We start from the raw sequence: 21,702 nt of genomic DNA on the forward strand, positions 1-21,702 counted from the left end.
TGGTACGAGTACAGTGGAGTGAAGGCAGTGCTGGGGGAAATAGAGAATTCAGTAACAAAGAGGTCTCAGATAGCAAGCTATAATTGCAGACTTGAAAGGGCCAATGACGACTTTGGTACTGTAAAATGAAAGTAGGCATAAGATTGGTGCCACAAGATACTGATTCTAGCAAAATCTCATTGGAGCCATAGGCGCACTAGACATTGGCTACCTGGTGCGACCACTGCAATACCAGTGCCTGGTCATGGAATCTCTGTACCAAGTCGCCCGCATCACCGATACAGTTATGGAGAAGATCTGAGGCAAGTCTAAGGCAAAATTAGCTCCAGTCCAGTAGTGGTTTGGGTGCTCAGGGAATTTTTTTTAAAGTTTTGAGCTGCCACATAGGTCAGATCAGGGGTCGGCAACCGACAACACGCATACCAAAGACGGCACGCGAGCCGATTTTTAATGGAACGCTGCTGCCTGCCGGGTCCCAGCTGCCAGCCCTGCTCAGCTCGCTGCCGAACCCAGGCTGGGACCCCGGCAGGCAGCAGCGTGCCATTAAAAATCCTGCCCACCCCAGCCCGCTCTTCTCCGCTCCCCCACCCCCAGTGGGGGCAGAGTGAAGAAGCTTGGTCCTGCCGGCTGCTACAGCAGGGCAGGCAAGCTCCCCGCACCCCGGCCTCTTCCCCCAGTGTGCTGCTTTCCTGCCCCTCCTCCTCTCCCTGCTGCCGATCAGCTGATGGCCCTTGCGCGGGAGGGGGAGAAGCGGAGCCACAGCGCGCTTGCTGCTCCGGGGAGGAGGCGGAGAAGAGGTGGGGACGGGGCCGTGGGGTGGAATCAGGGCATATCCCCTCCAGCCCCCTGCCATGAGCCGCTCTGGGCAGGAAGCATCCCCACGACCCTAGCCCACACCCCCAGCCCTCTGTCCTAACCCCTGCACCCCCCCACACCTGACTCCAGCACTCCCCACACATACCCAGCCCCCCCACACCCCATGCCCTGACTCCTGCACCCTCCTCACACACCCGCAGCCCCCTGCCCTGACTCTTGCACCCCCCACACTCCCATCCCCACCCTGAGCACCAAACGGGAGCTCCTGCACCCCCCACCACATTCCCACCTCCAACCCCTCGCACCAAATAGGAGCTGCCCAGGTAAGCACTCCACACGCAAACCTCCTGCCCCAACCCTGAGCCCCCTCCCTCATTCTAGCTCCTGGCCAGACCATGCACCCTAACCCCCAGCCTGCTCCCTCACCCCCAGCCCTGTGCTCAGTGCACTCCCACCCTCAGCTCAGTGCAGAGAGAGAGAGAGAGAGAGAGAGAGAGGAAGAGAATGGGCTAGAACCAGGGAGAAGGTAGGTACCTACTATGTGGGCAGGGCCGGGATCCCAGACTGGCAGCGGGCTGAGAGGGGCCGGTAGCCGAGACCCTGGCTGGCAGGAACCAGCGGATGGAACCCCAGACTGGCAGCTGTCTGAGCGGCCGCGGGCTGATCCGCTCAGCCCACTGCTAGTCTGGGGTTCTGGCTGCTGGCCTCTGGCCAGCCGGGGTCCTGGCCGCAGGCCCCGCTCAGCCTGCTGCTGGCCTAGGTGAATGGAACCACAGGCTGGCAGCGGGCTGAGCAGGCTGGCGGCGTAAGGTCAGCATTTTAATTTAATTTTAAATGAAGGTTCTTAAACATTTTGAAAATCTTGTTTACTTTACATACGACAATAGTTTAGTTATATAATATATAGACTTATAGAAAGAGACCTTCTAAAAAACGTTAAAATGTATTACTGGCACGCGAAACCTTAAATTAAAGTAAATAAATGAAGACTTGGCACACCACTTCTGAAAGGTTGCCAACCCCTGGGTCAGATGATCTGGAGGTTTGGGGGCTTTGATGACACGCTTAGAGAAAGGGATCTGTATCTCTTCTTATAGACTTGATGCTTCCCACTACTTCTGTGTTCAGAGGGATTCCTCAAGCCAGAAGATTCAGGTCATGTCTACACTACAGCCACGACAGTGGCATAGCTATGCTGGCATAACCCTGTAGTGTAAACAGAGCTTACCACAATAGGAGAGGTTTTACCAAATGAAAGTAGCTAGGTCTACAGAGACATTCTTCCCTCAACCTAGCAGTCCACACCAGGCTTCGGTCAATATAGTTATGGTGATGTACCCATTTGTTTCATTTAATCGAGGATTTATTGGTGTGGTTAAGAATAATTAATGTGTGATGGTTAGGTTTAAATATGGTAGGATCATAGGAGTATAAGGTTGACAAGCATTTATGAGTGATGAGAGTATTAGGTATATAAGCAAAGTAAAGCTGTAATGCAAAGCCTGCAGGCTAAGGCCTGTAAGATTTCAGCTTAGCCATACTAGGCTTTAGGCCTAAGGAGGGTTGACGTAAGTAGGTGACCCAGGAATAACCTTGTACCAGTTAAATTATAAGATTACTGTAAAGAACATGCCAGTGGGTAATGTTTGGGAAAATATGCCACAATGTAATCATCTAGACCAGTGCTTCTCAAGCTATCTGATGTGGGGGACCAGCAATTTTTTTTCCCCCCAATGTGCGCGCAGACCAGCAGCTGATGGCTCGCAGACCAGCACCGGTCCACGGACCACCACTTTGAGTAGCACTGATCTAGACAAGACACCCAATTGTAACATCATGAGAAATTCTGCAGTAACCGCAGTTTACCATGGAGACTAGCCTATGTAGATGCTAACAAAAATAAGGAGAACTAAGACAATAACCTATGAAAAGGAGAGCACCCCAAAGTTTATGGGTTGTGGAAGTGAAATTATGGAAAAAGGGGTTGACACCCTTATGCATATGTCTGAATCTAGCAGGCATAAGTGTAACTAGGATAAAAGGTGTTGCCCAGCCTGTGTGCTGGGAGGAAGAAACACACAGGGAGATACCAAGATGATATTGCCTGCTGATGGATCCTGAAGTGGTTAAGTGATGTCAGTCGTACAGCTAAACACTTAGAATTCTCTCTCTCTCCCCCCCGTTATTGTATTTTAGTGAATTTGTTAATAAATAAACTTGTACTAAACCGGTCTTGTTTCTCGTGTGCTTCTAGAGTCTCTTAATACTAATAATATTCCTGATGCTATAACCCTCAGGAGAGTGAATCTTTACAGATCAAAGTCTTAGACTGCATTGGTTAATCAATACACCCATCCATCAATAAAGCTACAGCGGATTTTTCATACCCGTGAATGCCATAGCTATGTTGAATTAAGTTTTATGCATTGACCAGGCCACAGTAGCATCTTCAACAGTCTCTGAAGACAAACATACAGAAGCACTTCTCTCATCCTTAGTTTCTGCTGCAAGGAATCTTGTGTCATAGACCAGATGCATTGGTCAGAGACAGGATGCATTGATTTTTCAAAGATGAACATCCTAAGGTGAGACTCCCATGCTCACCAAGTCCTCCTGGTAAATGCTCTGCAAATGGAGCTTGTATTTGAAATATGCCCTTCATCAAGGCAGGTCAAATATCTTGTGTAGCCATCATTTAATAGCATCACGGCCTCAAAAAATGGGTAGCTTTTGAATTCCAGGAACTTATGGTCAGTCACACTGACTAAATTGGTACCAAAAACCTCCGAGGAAGGAAAATACAAAGTACGTACAGTTTCCCCAACAGGAAAAAGGAAATGCTACAAAATTGCTATACTAAACCTAACCTACCACTAACAATTTACAGCTATTTACAGAATAGAAGGCTGCAAAGTGTTCTAGAAGTGAGCTCCAACTTGTAGCCCCCATATAGTGAGAAGGAACTGAGGGATGTTGCTGGGGTAGCCCTACCCTTTATGCCCTCAGAAGCACAAGGATACTCAGGGCTCATGTGCCACTCCAACAATTACTGCTGATCAGAAATCTCCAGCTTGAGTGTACTATGCACACCTCAAACAATAGAGAACGTATATGGGCAACACATCTTGAAGAAGAGTTCTAGATGCAGGCAAATACAATTATATAACTGTAGTTAAACCAAAACTGTAATGAAATACTTAAAATGCACAGATATCTGAATACAACTGTTTTATACAGAGATGTGCAGATGATCTCTGAAAATATTACAATACTAGTGAAATGTGTTGAAGATAGGAATGGGATAAACTCCTTGAAAGGAGTAAATTAAAAATATTATTTCAGACATCTGAATAAAAATTGCTGTCCACCACAGAATTTAAAGATAGATTTTAGAAGACACGTATTTGTATTAGTACCAAAATTTGTATTGTATTTTATGTATGAGGACAGCAATATCAAGTCTTTCCACACTGTATAACCAACAGTCCTTTCCCCCACAGAAAAGCCAGTCTACCATAATCATTCCATCCCCAAGTTGATTTGATCAGGAATTCTCATCCTTTACTATCACATTATTGCCAAGACAATGAAGTGACATAAGGTTCCTTGCTGTGGAAGAATCCTTTCCAAGTACACGTAGTTATTCCTGTTGTGTTTAGTCCAGGCAATCTAGTTGTTGCCATGTTATTAAGTAACATTTTGCAGTAGATATGCCAAACCTTATTCTTACCCAGAAGTCTCATTTCTACACCTCCACTGCCTTACCAAGAAAACAGACAAAGTGTGTTAGAATACATAGCTGAAAACCTGAATGATACTCAGGGTCTGTTGCAAAAAATAATGACATATTAATATATCTCCCAATAACTGCTATGATAATGCCCATCTGTAGTTTTGATTTCATATAAATCTACCTACCACCAGAAGAACAACTGCTTGGATGCAACCAGTGAGAAAACAGAACAAACAAAACAAAAAACACAAGTTACCTTAGAGATTTGCGGATACTGACATGAGAGAATACCTCTTTTTAGCATTTATACCAACTTGATACCCAGCCAACGTTCCATCTCTCCTCCTCCTCCCCATTTTTTTTAAACTTAGCAGTACATTTATACACCAAAGGCAAACAAGAGGGCCTTTAATCCAAAGGCTACATCTGAGGAAGATATCCTCTATGTTGATAATGGCAGACACTGGTGACCACATTGTTCCTTTTGCATGTTTTTTTTTTCCATATGAAGCTCTAATAGCGACTAAATTACATATTAGGAAGTCTCACTAAGTAGGTCATAATGCCTCAGGAAAAGGTTTGATGTGTCATAATTAAGGTTATGATTCTGTCAAAGGTATTTTTAGTAAAAGTCAGGGACAGGTGGTGGGCAATAAACAAAAATTCATGGAAGCCAATGATCTGTCCCTGACTTTTACTAAAAATACCCGGAGAGGGACAAACAGAGCGCTGCCAGCTCTTGCAGCTGCTCTAGCCCCACAACTGCTCCTGTGGCAGAAGCTGACCGCTGCTGCTCCAGCCCCAGAGGAGCTGACCCAGCCCTGGCGAGCTGCTTCAGCAGCCCCGGGGGGCCACTGGCCAGCTGCTTGAGCAGCCCCACCTCCAGCCCGTGCTCCGGCAGCCCTGGGGCTGGCCACTGGTCAGCTCTTCCAGTGGCTGCTGCCCCGGGGCTGACAGCTGCTCCAGCCCTGCTGCAGACAAAGTCCCGGAGGTCCTGGAAAAAAAAATCACGGAATCCACGACCTCCATGACAGAATCGTATCCTTAGTCATAATTGATGGATAGTTGATTTAACTCCAAGAAATAGGATGCTTTTTGTTTCTTCCATAGCAGTTGCAAGGGGGCAACAGTCCCACCTTACATTCATTAAAAGCAAGGCTTCAAAATCCGTCACCTGCTAGATGTCAGTAGAGAATTATTCAGAAGAATTGCTCAGATTATACGCAAAGGAACAGACTGATTCAAACAGAATTTAGTGTTTTTAAACTAGATTCTAGAGCAAGTTTCAGGACTACTTTGAGGGGGAATTACTGGAGATACAGTTCTTTAACAGAGTTCTCACTCTCTGATTTATCTTGAGGTAATTTCTTAGACAAAAGAGCTACCACAAAGGTTTCAAACTGATTTAAGTCACTGCAGTCTATATAGTGCAGTACAGATGGGAGTTTCCTTTTCAATGGGGGGTTAACTGAAGATTATACCTAAGAAACATTGCCTTGAGAAACAGGCTACACTAGTCTCAGTCCCTTCCCATTCAGATGTTCATAAAACATAAGCCTGACTTCACGATAACTATAGTCAAGATCCTATCAGAAGCACACAAAAGTAACTTGGAGGTTCTTTATATTAAAGGACTTTTGCTGTTTTACCAGCTTTCCCAGGTCTCTTTGTACTCTATAGAAGCAAAAATCTCAGGGAGCACAGTGTACTCCAGTTATAAGACTCACATCCGTCCTGGAGAACTCGATTCTTACACGTGGTTGATTCTTACAAGTGGAATATTTTAGGTATAGGAATGATTTTGTCCCAATGGTTTTGATCACTTTATGCGGGTGATTCTTATAAATGGAGCGCACTGTATTTGTATTCAGTCAAATAGTAAATCCAAAGCATGCACAGATAGTAATGCAAGCGTCAATCTGATCCTTCTTTTGATGTGATGTTTAACCAAATTAGGCAACTATTTGTACTCTAGAACTTTACAGTGCATGTCAGCAAATGCAGGAAATAGAAAGGCAAAATTCAAGATACCCCTCAATATAACTGAGCCTTGAGTGCATGCTGCAGGGCTCAAATGCCACATTAATGACTTCTTTACAATGAAATATTGTAGAAATTAATTTGGATAGAAGATATTTGAAGAATAAATTAGCACATCTTAAGCCTACATCTGTGGTGCTACCCGCTGTCCATTCTTTGAATGTGCACTATGTCATGAAGTGCCTGCCAAACTCAAATTACAGCATAGATACTGAACTATTTCTATAGTCAAGCAATTTGTTTTGAACAGATTGCTTGTATTATACCATTTTAGCTCGGACACCTACCTGTGCAGTGTCATGGCTACGACTCAAGGCCTCATTGAGCAAATCATGCTATGTAACATAAAAAATGGCAGCAATCTAAAAGTCAAAGGTAAAGTAGCATTACCAAACTGCTGACCTAGATGTTAAATTGATGATGCAACAATAGTGGACCGACTGGGACAAAGTTAGGAACTGCAATTCCTCAACCTTTGTCATGAAAGAGCTGTCCTTGTATCTGAAATTAAATGCAGTTACATGTTTCACTACCCTGTGAGCTAGAAAAGCACAATTATTAAGCTGCCAAATCTCTCTCCTGTCACGAGGTCATTTTTTGGAGCTCAGCCAAACAAGGTTCCTGCCAAAAGCCTGTTCTGTCCAATGAAGATATCTATGCTGACCATCGCTGCAGATTCCTTCCCCAAAAATGCAGGAAACCTTTTTTTTTTTTTTTTTTTTTTAAAAATCAAAATTGTACAGATTTACAGCAGATTGAATGACTTCAATAATCAATACAAGGTTTAATCATTCTAGATTTGTGCTGAAATAAGATTTCCATTTAGTTGTTTTTAAGTGTGATAGATTATAAATACTTGTATATTCATGGCACACTTTGTGCTAATTTATCAGCACAATGAATGTTGGAAGTAAAACCATGCATATTTAAAACTAGTTTAGAGACTGATATCTAATGATTATTGTAAATGCTGTGGAATAATGTTAGTTTTAAAACACTGGTAATTTTTTTAAAAAATAGCCTGCTCAATTTTATTTTCTTCTGATGGCATTAACAGGGTGCTGCTAGCTACTATTAGTATTTGGACATACAGAAAAGAATGTAAGCAACAGATGATATATCATAGAAGTGTATAGTGTATTTAATTTCAACAAATATTACAGTCCCTCTGATAATTTGGGATTATTATATTATAATAATATCTGGATAGGACTGTGGTTACATCATAACTTTTTAAATGGGGCTAATGTTCTGTTTTATAAAGCAGCTGGAAACCTTAATCATAATGAAGAAGTCTATTGCATATTTTGTATTACTTAGCACAGTTGGTGTTGATTTTTAGTTACAGAATTTTACGCGCGCTCTAACCACAATAGTTTATGTAATACAAAACGACATGCCTTAAAATTTAATCTATTTTCCCACAAAGATTGAAGTAATCCTTTGTCTTTGCAAGGGGCTTGAAAAAACAAAATAAAACAGGTGAAAAGGAGGGGAGTGTATTCCTGAATATTATCAGTTACACATATAGTCAAAGGCACCATGCTCTGAATATGCACATACTGTTCAGTTACCTACAGGTAGGCACTTCAAGGACAAAAGTGTAGTATACTGTCCCTTAAATTGGCGTTTGCATGTTCTCATTATTACTTAGAATATTTCCATCATAATCAAGCATTTTAATGTTCTACTGCCCAGCTATACAAGAATGAAAATATTTAGATTATTAACTTACCTGGAGTGTTTCAACTGCACAGACAATATTGGACCTCAATCTGTATCCAAACTGATGAATTACCCCAAATCCATATACAACAGAGCACATATGGTTTAACTACTTAATCTGGTTAAATGGAATCACTGTTTTATTATTTCATGGTACACTTGTTCAGTCAGCTTTTAAGAGTCATCTCATTTCGCATGAAGGCCCCTGAGGAACTTCAAGCATGCAGGAGTAATATTGTACAGCTGAATACAGAAAGAGGCAATCTAAAGATTTAAGATATCAAATAATCAGTTTCAATTCATTTTACATTGACAAGGCTTAAAATAAAGAATGAAAAACTGTTAGAATTCAATAGTTTTTCTTTGAGTTCAATAGGTAGCTTATTTTTACTGTTTGTAGCTACAACAAAGTCTGTTTCCCATAATCAGTTGTAGTTCAGGTACAGTACATTAAAACTGAAGACTTGTTGAGACTTGAACAGTGAGATTGATGCCTTATGGTCAACTGCCAAGTAGTGGAAACATTTATTCCAAATACACGGATTTTTCAGGGCTATGTATTTTCTACAACGAGGAGGGCAGCAACTGTAATATCTCCTACATGGGCTGAGGCAGGGCTTTATGCTTGCTACACAATAGCTTTCTTTACAAGTACCCCTTCACCCACAATTGTGCTTTTTACCCAGGAAGGAGAATGTGTCATTGGAGTTTACGTTCAGCAGGGACCACCATTCCACCTCCAATCATAGGAACATACAGTTCTAAAGACAAGTAACTAGATGGATCAAATTATTCTAAACAAAAGCAGGCTGCCTTCCCCAACCTTACTGACTAGCCATTGTTTATAGAGTGACTCCACATATGGGGTGATGACCTGAACATGATGAGCAGGAGCCTGAGCCCCATTTCCGCTCAGTCTATGGCAGTACAAGACAGGGAGAGCGGCTTCAGACTCCACCTCCTTCAATGGTGTTGCATGAAAAATGAGGGTGGAGGGAAAACAAGAGAAGAATCCAGTTTATTGTCCCAGTCAACCTTTCAGCCAGTTAGGCCAGCAGCTATTAGCATAGAGCAACCCTTCCTCCCCATCCTTATTGAAAAACAAAAGCCACTTTGGCTCAATAGGAGAGAAAAAGCAATAGACACTCCAAACCAGAAGAGGAAAGAGCAGCACACAAAAAGGGATGCAAGAAAAGTGATATGAGTGGAGGCAAAAGAATTATATAAATATAATCTCCACCTTAAAATTAAGCAGTTAAAATTTGATAATCAGTTAAAGAATGTTTATTCTGTCTGATCATTACATACATACTATTGTTACAATTAACACCTAAGATTACAGCATTTTAAAAGGTAAGTAAATATCTTTGTTTTCTCTGTCTTGTCAGTTGTATAGTTTCTCCTTCCCTCTGGATAGTCAATTTCCCCAGTCGTTAGTGTTAAACTTTCAGAAGACAGCGGAGAAAACACATTTTGTCATAGAAAGTGTAATTTAAAGGCACAGAAGTTAGTAGAGGGTTCAACAGCAGTTGTAGATGAAACCATTCAATTCATTTGTAAAAAGTGTGTTAGATTTAAGTGAATAAGTGACCTTTTGATTAACATCAATAACTATATGAAAACAGAAAAAAAATTCCCTAAATTTCAATCCCGTATTTAAAACCATAGGTAGCTGGAGTATAAAGATCAAACAGGTGATCAGGACCTTATGAAGGATATCAGACTTTTTTTTCTTTTAAAGCTATTCAACTTTCATGAGACTGAGTGCCATAAGGGAGAGTGATAAAGCTAATGCTTCCTGAATTGCTGAAAAGGTCTGGAAGAAGCCAGAGATAAGAAAATTGTTGCAAGAGCCTCGGGAAGGATTCTAATGTTTATCAGGACAATTGTCACTTGAAGTACCCCTTCAGGCATGTATTGTACTAAACTGCCAAGATTCACAGCAAAAAAAATGATGAAGTGGGGGTGGAGAGAAAAGGTCCATCTAAACATACATCTGAAGTACAAAACCTCAGAAGGCTAAAATGGTTGAGTGTATAGCATTATAAAACACTTTTAGAATTTCTGTAATTGGTGACAAGAGTTTTCCTTCCTATTAACCCAAGACAGCAACAAGGTCTCTCACCCATTCATTCCCTACCCCTGAAATGTTTGGTCAAACGATCTTTATAGTCCTCCATCAGAATATGATGAAAGCATGCACCCACCTGGCCAGAAGAGGCATGCATGATATTCCAAAGTTGCAGCCACAAGCCATTACGTTCTTAAGTCTGTTGCTTCGAGGAAGGAAAGAAGAACCAGATTCACCTTTCCAAACAGGTTGTGCCAAGCCTGTGCTAAAAGCCCTAACACGGGCGAAGGACTGGATGGAATTCACTCTTGTAGGTGAAACAGAAGCCCCAGCGTTAGTATTAAGGGACATTAACATCATGCTGGGGAGTCGGAGAAATTTTTCAAGGCAGAGAATTTGTTTCACAGTGATCGAGAAGGGAGCATGCCAAGCAGCAGGACGTTCTCCCCAATGCCCAGCCACCCTCACCTGTCTCCAAGACTCGATCAGCCCTGAAGAGCAGCTGCACAAACGCCGGCTGTCTAAGGAGTGCAGACACTTGCCCTGTACTTCCCGTCCACCCCATACCCCGCAAAGCCGCCCCCGTGTTCACACTCCTAGTACCTCCAAGCTCCAGTCACCCCATTGTTCCCCAGTGCCCGTGACTCACCTGCTGGCGGCGGTCCGTGGGTTCGGCGAGGCGCTGCAGGCGGACCGAGCCAGCGGAGCCCTGGGCGGCCGTGGTACCTCCGTGACGGGGAGAAGGCGTGGGATCGGGGTCCCGCTCCCGGCGGAGCTCGGAACGCAGCTCCAGGTAGCAGCCCAGGGTAAGGAGGTGCAGCGCAAGCGAGAGCGCGAAGAAGCCCAGGAAGAGGCGCCAGCTGCCTCCGCCGCTGCCCCGGCGGCCACAGGCGCAGCCACCTCCGTCAGACTGGGGCGTCGCCTGCTCCCTGCGCTCGGAGCTCATGGTCAGTACCACCGCAGGCGAGTCCTGCGAGGAAAAAGAAGATTGGCTACTGCTCCATCCTCGCCCGAGGAACCCCAAGCCGGAGCCGCAGCCAGGCTGTACGGCCAGAACAGCCGCACTAAGCGCCCGGCCAGGGGGAGGAGCCCACAGGGGCGGAGCCGCCACGGCCTCCGACACGCCTGGCTCCTTGTCCAGGCAAGGCCTGGAGGCGGGGCAGCTGGAGGATTCCGCCTTACCTCGCCTGGCCTTAATTTAACTCTTCCCGAACGGTTGGGAGCTGTCGGCTTGGATATGGCATTGATCTCATCCCCATTATACAGGGGAGAGGAATCTGCCTAGGAGCACCGGGTACAGCCTAGAACCCAGGAGTCCCTCCTCAAAAGCAGGGACCTAACTCCCTGCTCAGCGCCCCCTGCTGACATGTTGGTAATTACAAATTACAGTATTGTAAATTCTTTCAGTAAATCACTGATACCTTCTTTCAATCATCAGGAGATTTTTGTCTGAGAATATACATCTTACTACTTATAGTAAATCAGACTACGAATGGTGGCAGAATATGGAATGTTGGTGCTAAGGGGGCTCTCAATTAGGATGCTGTCTAAGGCATGATGAAGGGGCAGGAGTAACAGGCAGAGGCTCACAGCACTATAAAGGTTTTTCCCTATAGACCAGGCACACATACTTTCCATAAAAGACTTTCCATAGCTTTAATTTCCCACTGTGAGAGATGTCGAGTAATACAAAGACACAGACTGGAAGAATACTGCTAACAGCTGTAGCTGCCCCTCCAAACTTTATTTCCTTTTGGAATTACATCACAGTCAATGTCAGGTAAAGATGCAGCTCACCTTGTCCAAATAAGCAAGTCTTAGGGAGAAATGGACTGAAGCTTAGGATGCATAATGTTTCCCTGTTGACACTGCTCAAAGCAATAAAAATATAAAGCAAAGATGAAATACGCTCTTTGTTAAGAGCAGACAAAGATCCCCTTATTGGTAGCACTGCAGAAAGACATAATGATTTAGCATCATGGGGCCAACCCTCCAGGAGTAGCAGCAAAGAGTCCTGTGGCTCCTTATAGGCTAACAGACGTATTGGAGCATAAGCTTTTGATGCATCCGATGAAGTGGGTATTCGCCCACGAAAGCTTATACTCCAATACATCTGTTAGTCTATAAGGTGCCAAGGGACTCTTTGCCACTTTTACAGATCCGGACTAACATGGCTACCCCTCTGATACTTGACCTCCAGGAGTAGTGGCAACAGAGGACCTGCAGGGACAGCAGCCGGTGAGAGAGACAGAGAGAGCAGCAGAGAGGGCTCCAGTACTTACCCTCAGCAGTCAAGACATATCTATGTGCATGGGTAAGCACGGGGCAGCAGGTTTGCATAATTTTTGGTGGTGCCCAGAATGGGTCCAAGTCCCACCCCCGACCCCGCCTTGTAAGTCAATATATATTTTTTAAAATAATGTAAAACTGGACTGGAAACAGTAAGCGTTTAACAGTTTCCCTATATTGCACAATGTGCAGGCATGGGTGGGGAGGGATGAGGGCTCTGGCTGGGGGTTTGGGAGGGGCTCAGGGCTAGGGCAGAGGTGTGGTGGATGAGGGCTCTGGCTGGGGCTGAAGGGCCTCAGGGCTAGGGCAGACGGTTGGGGTGTGGGGGTGAGGGATGAAGGTGGGGCCATGGATGAGAGGTTCAGGGCAGAAGGTTGGGGTGCACGGGGGTGAGGGTTCTGGCTGGGGGTGCGGGCTCTGGGGTAGGGCAGGACTGGGGATGAGGAGTTTGCGGTGCAGGCAGGCTGCCCCGGGGCTGGGGCCAGAGAGGAGGACTCCACAGTCCCTCCAGCCCTCTCCGCCCCCCAGCAGCACACTCACCCTGCACCACTGTCACTGCATGTGCTCCTAGGGGCTCAGCCCCTCTCAGGTCTAGGAAGCCCCCTCACCTCCCCTGTGGTGGGTGCCGGGGAGGGAGGGCTGTCATCACGTGTGTGCCTCCTCCCTCCACAGGCGCCGCCTCAGGCTGCTGCCAGCGCCACTCCCTTTTGTAGCCAGCAGTTGCTGGCAAGGGAGCACGGCGTGGAGCTGCAGGGCAGCCGCCCCCTTTCCAGGCGGGGACGCTCTGAGGGAGGCGTGCGGGGCTAGCAGGCGGGGCTGGGGGAGGCGTGCAGGGGCAGCAGGCGGGGCCGGGGGAAGCACGGCTCCCCCGGCAGGTGGGGCCGGGGGAGCGACCTGGCCCCGAACACTGGTGGAGCTTGGCCCCCGTGCCCTGAATTTGCTGGAGAACGTCCCTGGGTAAGCATGCATTTTCTCCCTCCTGCAACAGAGTTTGCTGCTGGAGTGGTGTTGGAGGGGGCTATTAAGATTCATGGAACATTTTGTCTCTCTTACAGCTACTGTTTCAAGCTCTTTGGAGTAGGGCTGATGATTCATCCCAATTAACTAAAAAAAAGTAATTGCGATTAAAAATTAATCGTGATTAATCGCAGTTTTAATAGAATATCAGTTGAAATGTATTAAATATTTTGGATGTTTTTCTACATTTTTAAATAAATATGTTGATTTCAATTGCAACACAGAATACAAATATTATTATTTTTTTATTACAAATATTTGCACTGTAAAAATGATAAACAAAAGAAATAGTATTTTTCAATTTACCTCATACAAGTACTGTAGTGCCATCTCTTTATCGTGAAAGTGCAAGTTACAAATGTAGAATTTTTTTGTTACATAACTGAACTCAAAAGCAAAACAAAGTAAAACTTTAGAGCCTACAAGTCCACTCAGTCCTAATTTTTGTTCAGCCAATCACTAAGAGAAGCAAGTTTGTTTACATTTACAGGAGATAATTCTGCCTGCTTCTTATTTACAATGTTACCTGAAAGTAAGAACAGGCATTCGCATGGCACTTTTGTAACTAGCATTGTAAGGTATTTGCGTGCCAGATATGCTAAACATTTGTATGCCCCTTCATGCTTTGTCCACCATTCCAGAGGACATGCTTCCATGCTGATGGTGCTAGTTAAAAAAATAATGCTGTAATTACTTAGTGACTGAACTCCTTGGGGGAGAATTGTATGTTTCCTGCTTTGTTTTACCCACATTCTGCCATATATTTCATGTTATAGCAAACTCAGATGATGACCCAGCACATGTTGTTTGTTTTAAGAACACTGTCACAGCAGATTTGACAAAACGCAAAGAAAGTACCAATGTGAGATTTCTATAGATAGCTACAGCACTCAAACCAAGGTTTAAGAATCTGAAGTGCCTTCCAAAATCTGAGACGGACGAGGTATAGAGCGTGCTTTCAAAAGTCTTAAAAGAACAACACTCTGAGGTGGAAACTACAGAACCTGAACTACCAGAAAAGAAAATCAACCTTCTGCAGGTGGCATCCAACTCGGATGATGAAAATGAACATGCGTCAGTCCGCACTGCTTTGGATCATTATCAAGCAGAACCTGTCATCAGCATGGATGTGTGTCCTCTGGAATGGTGGTTGAAGCATGAAGGGACATATGAATCTTTAGCGCATCTGGCATATAAATATCTTGCGATGTCGGCTACAACAGTGCCATGCGAACGCCTGTTCTCACTTTCAGGTGACATTGTAAACAAGAAGCGAGCAGCATTATCTCCTGCAAATGTAAACAAACTTGTTTGAGCGATTGGCTGAACAAGAAGTAGGACTTGTAGGCTCTAAAGTTTTACGTTGTTTTGTTTTTGAATGCAGTTTTTTTTGTACATAAGTAAGTTTTTTGTAAGTTCAGCTTTCATGACAAGATTTCACTACAGTACTTGTGTTAGGTGAATTGAAAAATAATATTTCTTTTGTTTTTTACAGTGCAAATATTTGTAACAAAAAATAAATATAAAGTGAGCACTGTACACTTTGTATTCTGTCTTGTAACTGAAATCAATATTTTTGAAAATGTAGAAAACATCCAAAAATATTTAAAGAAATGGTATTCTATTATTAACAGCGCGCTTAATCATGCAATTAATCGCAATTAATTTTTTTAATCACTTGACAGCCCCACTTCGCAGACTCAAGCAGACATCACTGCATAGGTCAGATTTTAGATGTGCTTTATTATCACAAGGACTAGAAACTTACTTTTAAAAAACTGAGTGTTGTCAGCTCTCTTGATATTTGGGTTTTCTCTTAAAGTTCCAGCTCCTGAGGCATGGGATCACATTAGAAAAATCTCATGAATCTATAAAATGTAAAAAATCTATAATATGTATTTATTGATTCACAAAACAGCCCCCCAAACCAGTATTCCCTGTGAAGATTCATACAGTATGCTGGCAATTCAGTTATTGTTCATACACAAGCACATTACAGTTTAATCATGATGTGACACAAATAACACAAAGCAGCACATTATGCAATTATGGTGCTCTGTCAAAATGTGCTCCCAAGCTTTCCCCAGCTGTATAGCACCTCACTGTGCTCTTGTAATTGCCCTTGTGTCTGTTCAAAATCAGCCAACAGTCTGGTAACATCTCCCTGTTTACTTCAAAAATATTATGTAAGATACAACATGCAGCAACATCAATAGGAATATTTAGCCCATGAAATCAAGCCTTCTCATTAGACTTTTCCAGCACCCCTTCAGTCTACCAAATGCACATTCAACAGGCTTGGTAATATCAGGATTCAGCCACTAGCAACAATAACTTTGTGAGGGGACGAAAGGGGGGGGAAGAGTTTTTATTTTCCTTTTTAAACAAAACAAGGGTCAAGTTGTAATTCACCCCCAGCATGTCCACTCCCGAGCATGACAAAGAATAGCCAGGAGCTCAATGATCTTTTTCAGGGTTATTTTACAGTCTTTTTCTCTACTATAACAAGATTGTTAGAGACAGAAAAGTGCTATTAGGTCATTTAGTCTATCCCTTCCCCTAAGCACCAATGCAGAATTGTAACCTATTGTAAAATTAATAATAGTTTCTCCACTAGTTTTTAACATCCCAAGTAAAAGGGCTTTCCATCCTTTCCCTGAGGAGACAATTCCACACCCTGATAAATTTCTGTGAGTGAGATATATCCCTGATGTAACTCTCCTGCTATTAATTCCATCCCTTTCCTTCCAGCTGCAATCCTGCGTACCACCATATTGTCCATTTCCCTCCTTGCTGTTGTCACCTTTCAGATATTTGCAGACTGTTAAATCCTCACTCCATCTTCACTTAAATCTGTCTAGCGTAGGTAACTCTTTTAATCCTTTCTCAGTAGTCAATCCCTCCCCCACATGCTTTTTCTCTGAACCTCCTTCAATTTGTCAATATCTTTCTGGTAATAGGGGGCTTAGAAATGAAATCAGTATTTCTAGTGTGACTGCCCCATAGCCACTGTGACATACCAGTAAAATCCAGACTAATGAGTAGCTGTGTCATCCTTGCCCTGTAACCCAGCTGTGTCCTCCGTGTAACCTGGCATGCCCTTTACAATGCTGTGCTGCTGTAGCCTCCAACCTGGACTGTTCACAAACAGCCTCCAGTATGTAAGTCACTCCCAGTTAGGTCTTCATGTGCTGCAGCCAGCCAGCCACACCTTGGCTCTTATCAGCTTTGAAGATTACCACACAGTCACAGAGTATGTCTTCACTAGCAACATTAAAGCACTGCTGCGGCAGCGCTTTAAGATGGCTGTGTAGTCACAGCACCAGCGCTGGGAGAGAACTCTCCCAGCACTGTAAAAAAACCACCCCCATGAGGGGAGTAGCTCCTAGCACTGGTGCACTGTCTTCACTGCCACGTTACAGCGCTGAAATTTGCAGCGCTCAGGGGTGTGTTTTTTCACACCCCTGAGGGAGAAAGTTGCAGCACTGTAAAGTGGCAGTGTAGACAAGGCCTTAGTCTCAGATTTCCCCCCCAGAAACGTATGTCCTGTAGTGCCCAGCCCTCTCCTAGACAGTATAAATATATTAAGTCCATTATGCCTTTAAGGGAATAATATACACACTACTTGTTACCCCAAATGCAGTTATCAGGACACTTCAGTTTAAACACTTTGGATAAGATAAAACAATAAAACTATCTTTTTAGCTACAAAGAGAGATTTTAAGTCAGTACAAGTAATGAGGCATAAAAGTCAGAAATGGCTTGCAAGAAAAATACAGATAAAATGTTTACTAGTGCCTAAGTTAACAAACTATATAAGATTCAAAACAAAGTTTTCCCACCAAATGCTTTCAGCAGTCTTACTGACCAAACTCTTCAGGTCAGGACCCCTCGCCCAGAGTCCAAAAGCTGCTTCCTTTGCCTCTTCAGGTGCAATGAATGTGATGGGCAGGGAGAGCGAAGGGTGTCTTGGGATGTCCTGCTTTTTATAGTTTCAGTCCCCCTCTTGAAAAACATTGTCAGCTAGCAGCAGTGAGACAGGCAGGCAGTCTGTGTGGAAGGAAACCCCATGCTGTTTCTTTGCTAAGATGTAGATTTTTCCCCTTGCCCCCTTTCCTGCCACAGAATGGCCACTTAGCAGGTAATGGTCCATCAACCTTGTTTACATTTGGCTGAGGTGTCAGCTTGCCCTTTGTCTCTGAGGAACTTGTTTGGCCACTGCCCACACTTATCTGGAAAACATACTTTTAGTCCTAATTTCAGTTTATGTTTATAACTTCACATACAACACTGCTACATGCATTCTGCTGTGATATTACTGATCAGCAAATAATGAGTTTTTAAGTGATACCTCATAAAGCATACCTTGTACAAACATTATTACAATAGCATGTAGGGTGTGAACACAGGGGCATATTCTGTCACAGCCACAAGCTCTCCTACCTTTCATGCTCCATGATATGAGCCTCTGTGCACATGTGATTGCCACCATATTTGCTGACCCCAGAGTTTGAACCAGGGACCTCCAGACCTAAAAGCATGAGCCTCTATATGTTAGCTAAAGATGCAGGATTTTAAGGGAAGAGCTGTAACAGACCTTCTCTGGATGTAGCAGAGGGAGACACTCAGTTTCCACAGTATGCATCCAATGAAGTGAGCTGTAGCTCACGAAAGCTCATGCTCAAATAAATTGGTTAGTCTCTAAGGTGCCACAAGTACTCCTTTTCTTTTTGCGAATACAGACTAACACGGCTGTTACTCTGAAACTCAGTACATACTGAGCAGTGGATTACATATGCTGCACCCAAACTGCATTCTTCTCTCTTTCTCATAGGTTTGGTTGAATCCTTCTTTCACTCCTCTTTTCCACTTGTATTCCTGATAATTCTTCAGCTCCCAATTAATCTTGTCTCCTAGCCTGTTCCCGGCCTCTCTCTCAGGATTTCCTACTGCTTTCACTCCATTCTCTTCTTCTCCCCAGTTGCCACAGAACCATTCAGGCTTCCAACTGCCATGCAACCTTTTAGTGTCAACATTCCCGCCTTTCCCTTGTCAAAAATAATCACTATGTTTGGAAAGCTATGCATCTACATGGACCCTATTACACGTGCCCCCCTTGTTCACATGCCCTCTGTCCTTGCCCAGACACATGCAGCCCCTAACTCACTTTGACACATGTAATTAGGATTAGATAGCTTGGAAACATCTACTCTGAGAGCTGTTGCTGCTACTTCTGAGAAGTTTAGGATTTGGGATCATAGCAACAGCTCCTTTGCCTCTCTGCCCCTTCCTAGAGACTAAGTTGGGTGAAAAAAAGAGTTTCTATTCTTACCTGGCAGAGATGTGTCAAGTGCGGTGCAAACCCTTTTCACACATAAGAGCTAATTTTACTAATTTTCAGAGAAAGTACAATAAATGTATGGGGGGTGAGGGCAAAGGAAGAAGGGGGACACTTTTTAGCAGGGAGGGCAGAATCAGCCACTGAAGAGCTCCCTGTGGCCCTCTTTATACCCACCTCCCCACCACATATTGTTGACCACATCTACATGGGCAGAAAAGGTGCATGTTTCAAACAAGTTACTCAGTGGAAAACCAGTCAATCACTGTAGACACAGCTAAACATCCCAAAATCATTTGAGCTATTTGCATGGAAGCCTGAAGGCTTCTGATTAAGCTCTATTACCTAGCCCAAATGTTCAAAAAGTTATGAGTCAGGACAAATGTTCCCTCTAATTTTTGACAGGCCGTGTGCGCAGAAAATTTCTGTGCAAATTGTTGTGCTTCTGTGCAAATTTTTGTGCGCATGGGGTTTCGCCGTGTGCGCAGGGTTTAGGATCTGTGTGCATGCATGTGTGTGCATGCGCACAGCTTAGAGGGAACAGTGGTCAGGATCCCCAAAAATCCTGAGATTGGCTTAAAAATCATATAAGTAAAAAAAAAATTGAGTTCTTTTCATTTGCTTTTTGGTTTTTCAGCCCCCGGGCCACCCTCAGGTCACATTTTACTGCTGAGGGAATTCTGCACCAAAAATTAAAAATTCTGCACCAAAAAAATTAGAATTCTGCACACAATACTTTAAAATTCTGCAAAATTCTTCAAATTTTATTTGTCAATAAATAAATGTGGTGGCTCCAGCATGGAAGTGGGGAGCACAGGCCACTGGATGCACGGAGGTGGGAAATCACCCTGCAGCCCCCTCTCCGCTGCAGGACACAGAATCGACAGTGAGGCTGCATCTGATCCTGACATAGCGCAAGGGCCAGGCCTGCCTCAGCAACACCCTAGAGCCCTGTTCCTCTGTGCCAGGTGTGGGCTGGCAGGCTCAGCCATGTTATTACACATGGGGAGTCCTGGTGAAAGTGGTTGGGCCCAGCAGAGGGGTCTGGGTGTGGGAGGATGGGGATCAGCAGGGGCATTCTGGGTGTGGGGGCTCAGTAGGGGGGTCCAGGTGCTGGGGGAGTGGGGCTTGGTGGGGTGGAGGTCTGGGTGAAGCCAGAGAAGTTTCTGGTCATGCATCTGATCCAGCCCTGTCAGCTCCTTGCAGGAGAAGAGCAAGTCCTGTCCTCCCCTGTCCTCAGTCCAGCCGGGAATAGCAGCTGAACTGCGCACAAGGCAGGAGCCACCAGCCAGGGCGTCTTCAGCCCAGCATTGATTTACTTCTCCGCGGGCCGCTCTGGGAGCCTGAAACAATGCGCCCGTGCTGCTGGAGTGGGGTGTTTGCAGGGCAGTCCTTAGGATTTATGGGGCCCTACACAGTATTATTAAACTGGTGCCCCTATGCTCCACTGTAGGCGGTCCCCAGATAGTGCCGCTGACCCCAGTGTGTCAAGGGGGCACAGCTACCACCCCAGCCCGCGGACCCCCAGAATCCTCCCATTGCTGGCACACACCGAGCTTTGTACGCAGCAGATGCTGCAGCAGTGGCTCAAGGCAGGCTTCGCGCTGTCACATGGGGGCTGCATCTTGCCAGAGCCCACGGCCCTCCTGCAACCCCTAGCCACTCCTGGCTCACCACAAGCATTTTGACAGGAAGTACCAAGCAGTAACAACAACAACAACAATAATACAAGTGTGTGTGCGTGTGTGCGCACATGCATGTGTGTGTGTGCATGACAGAGTGTGTGTGAGAGGGAGCCAGTGCATGTGAGAGAGACAGTGTGTGTGTGTGTGTGTGTGTGTGTATATGACTGTGTTTTGGGGGACTATGTGACAGAGTGTGTGTTGGGCTGTGTGAGATTGTGTGTGTGTGTGTGACAATCTGAATTGGGGGACTGTGACTCGTGAGAGGCAGAGTGTATGCGGGTGTGAGAACCAGTCTATGTGTGAGAGAGACAGTGTGTGTGTGTGTGTGTGTGTGTGCGCGCATATGTTAGGGAAGTGTGAGAGACAGTGAGCTCACTGTCACTTTAAGTCCCCGCCTCCCTCCCTCCTTTCCGCGCTCGTCCTGGCTCCCCTCTTGCCCCCCCGCTGAATGACGTGGAAGTTCCGCTCCTCCTGTGCTGGCCCTGGACCAGCTCCCACTGGAGACCGAGCAGCACAGGCAGGCAGCGTCCAGGGAGGAACTCTGCTCTGGGTGGTGGTGGGCCAGGCCACTGCGCCACCAGTGACCTGCTGTGCTGCTCTGGGCTCCCTTGTCTCCAGGAACTGGTGCTTTGAATGAAACAAGAAATATTGTGAGTTTTGTGATAAAACTGCAGGAGCTGGTCACACTGTAAGCTAGCTCAGTTGAAAAGATCTCACATCTTTTCTACCCAAATAGGCCACAGAGTTTACCTGGCGCTTCTTTTCCTGCATGTGGCCCTCCCCTGTGCAGCAGCGGCTCCTCAAGGCCCTAGGAGTCACCTGTGCTTGAGAGCACCTTTCTTGTTTTGCTGCTCCTTTAGAAGGGCAGTAACTCCTTGTATCCTGCTGGTGACTGCCATGCCCTTCTCCATGTTGCAACACTCTCCTCTAGAGGCTGTTCCGCATGGGCTACTGACTGCACAAAGGATAACTGTGTCCCTCCTGCCTC

At 45.0% G+C, this 21,702-nt stretch overlaps 1 protein-coding gene across 4 annotated transcripts in view; it reads right to left on the reverse strand.

The window, feature by feature from the left end:
- Window positions 1-11,406, reverse strand: part of EDA (ectodysplasin A) — a 185,666-nt gene extending 174,260 nt beyond the window's left edge. For all 4 annotated transcript variants that reach the window (XM_074964498.1, XM_074964496.1, XM_074964495.1 and 1 more), the window contains exon 1: window positions 11,035-11,406. In XM_074964498.1, the coding sequence (XP_074820599.1) occupies window positions 11,035-11,331 (297 nt within the window). In that variant the 5' untranslated portion in view covers window positions 11,332-11,406. The remainder of the gene's footprint in view (window positions 1-11,034) is intronic.
- Window positions 11,407-21,702: the final 10,296 nt, after the last annotated feature.

The sequence above is a fragment of the Natator depressus genome, chromosome 9 (assembly GCF_965152275.1).
Source record: "Natator depressus isolate rNatDep1 chromosome 9, rNatDep2.hap1, whole genome shotgun sequence".
In the NCBI taxonomy this organism is placed as follows: domain Eukaryota; kingdom Metazoa; phylum Chordata; order Testudines; family Cheloniidae; genus Natator; species Natator depressus.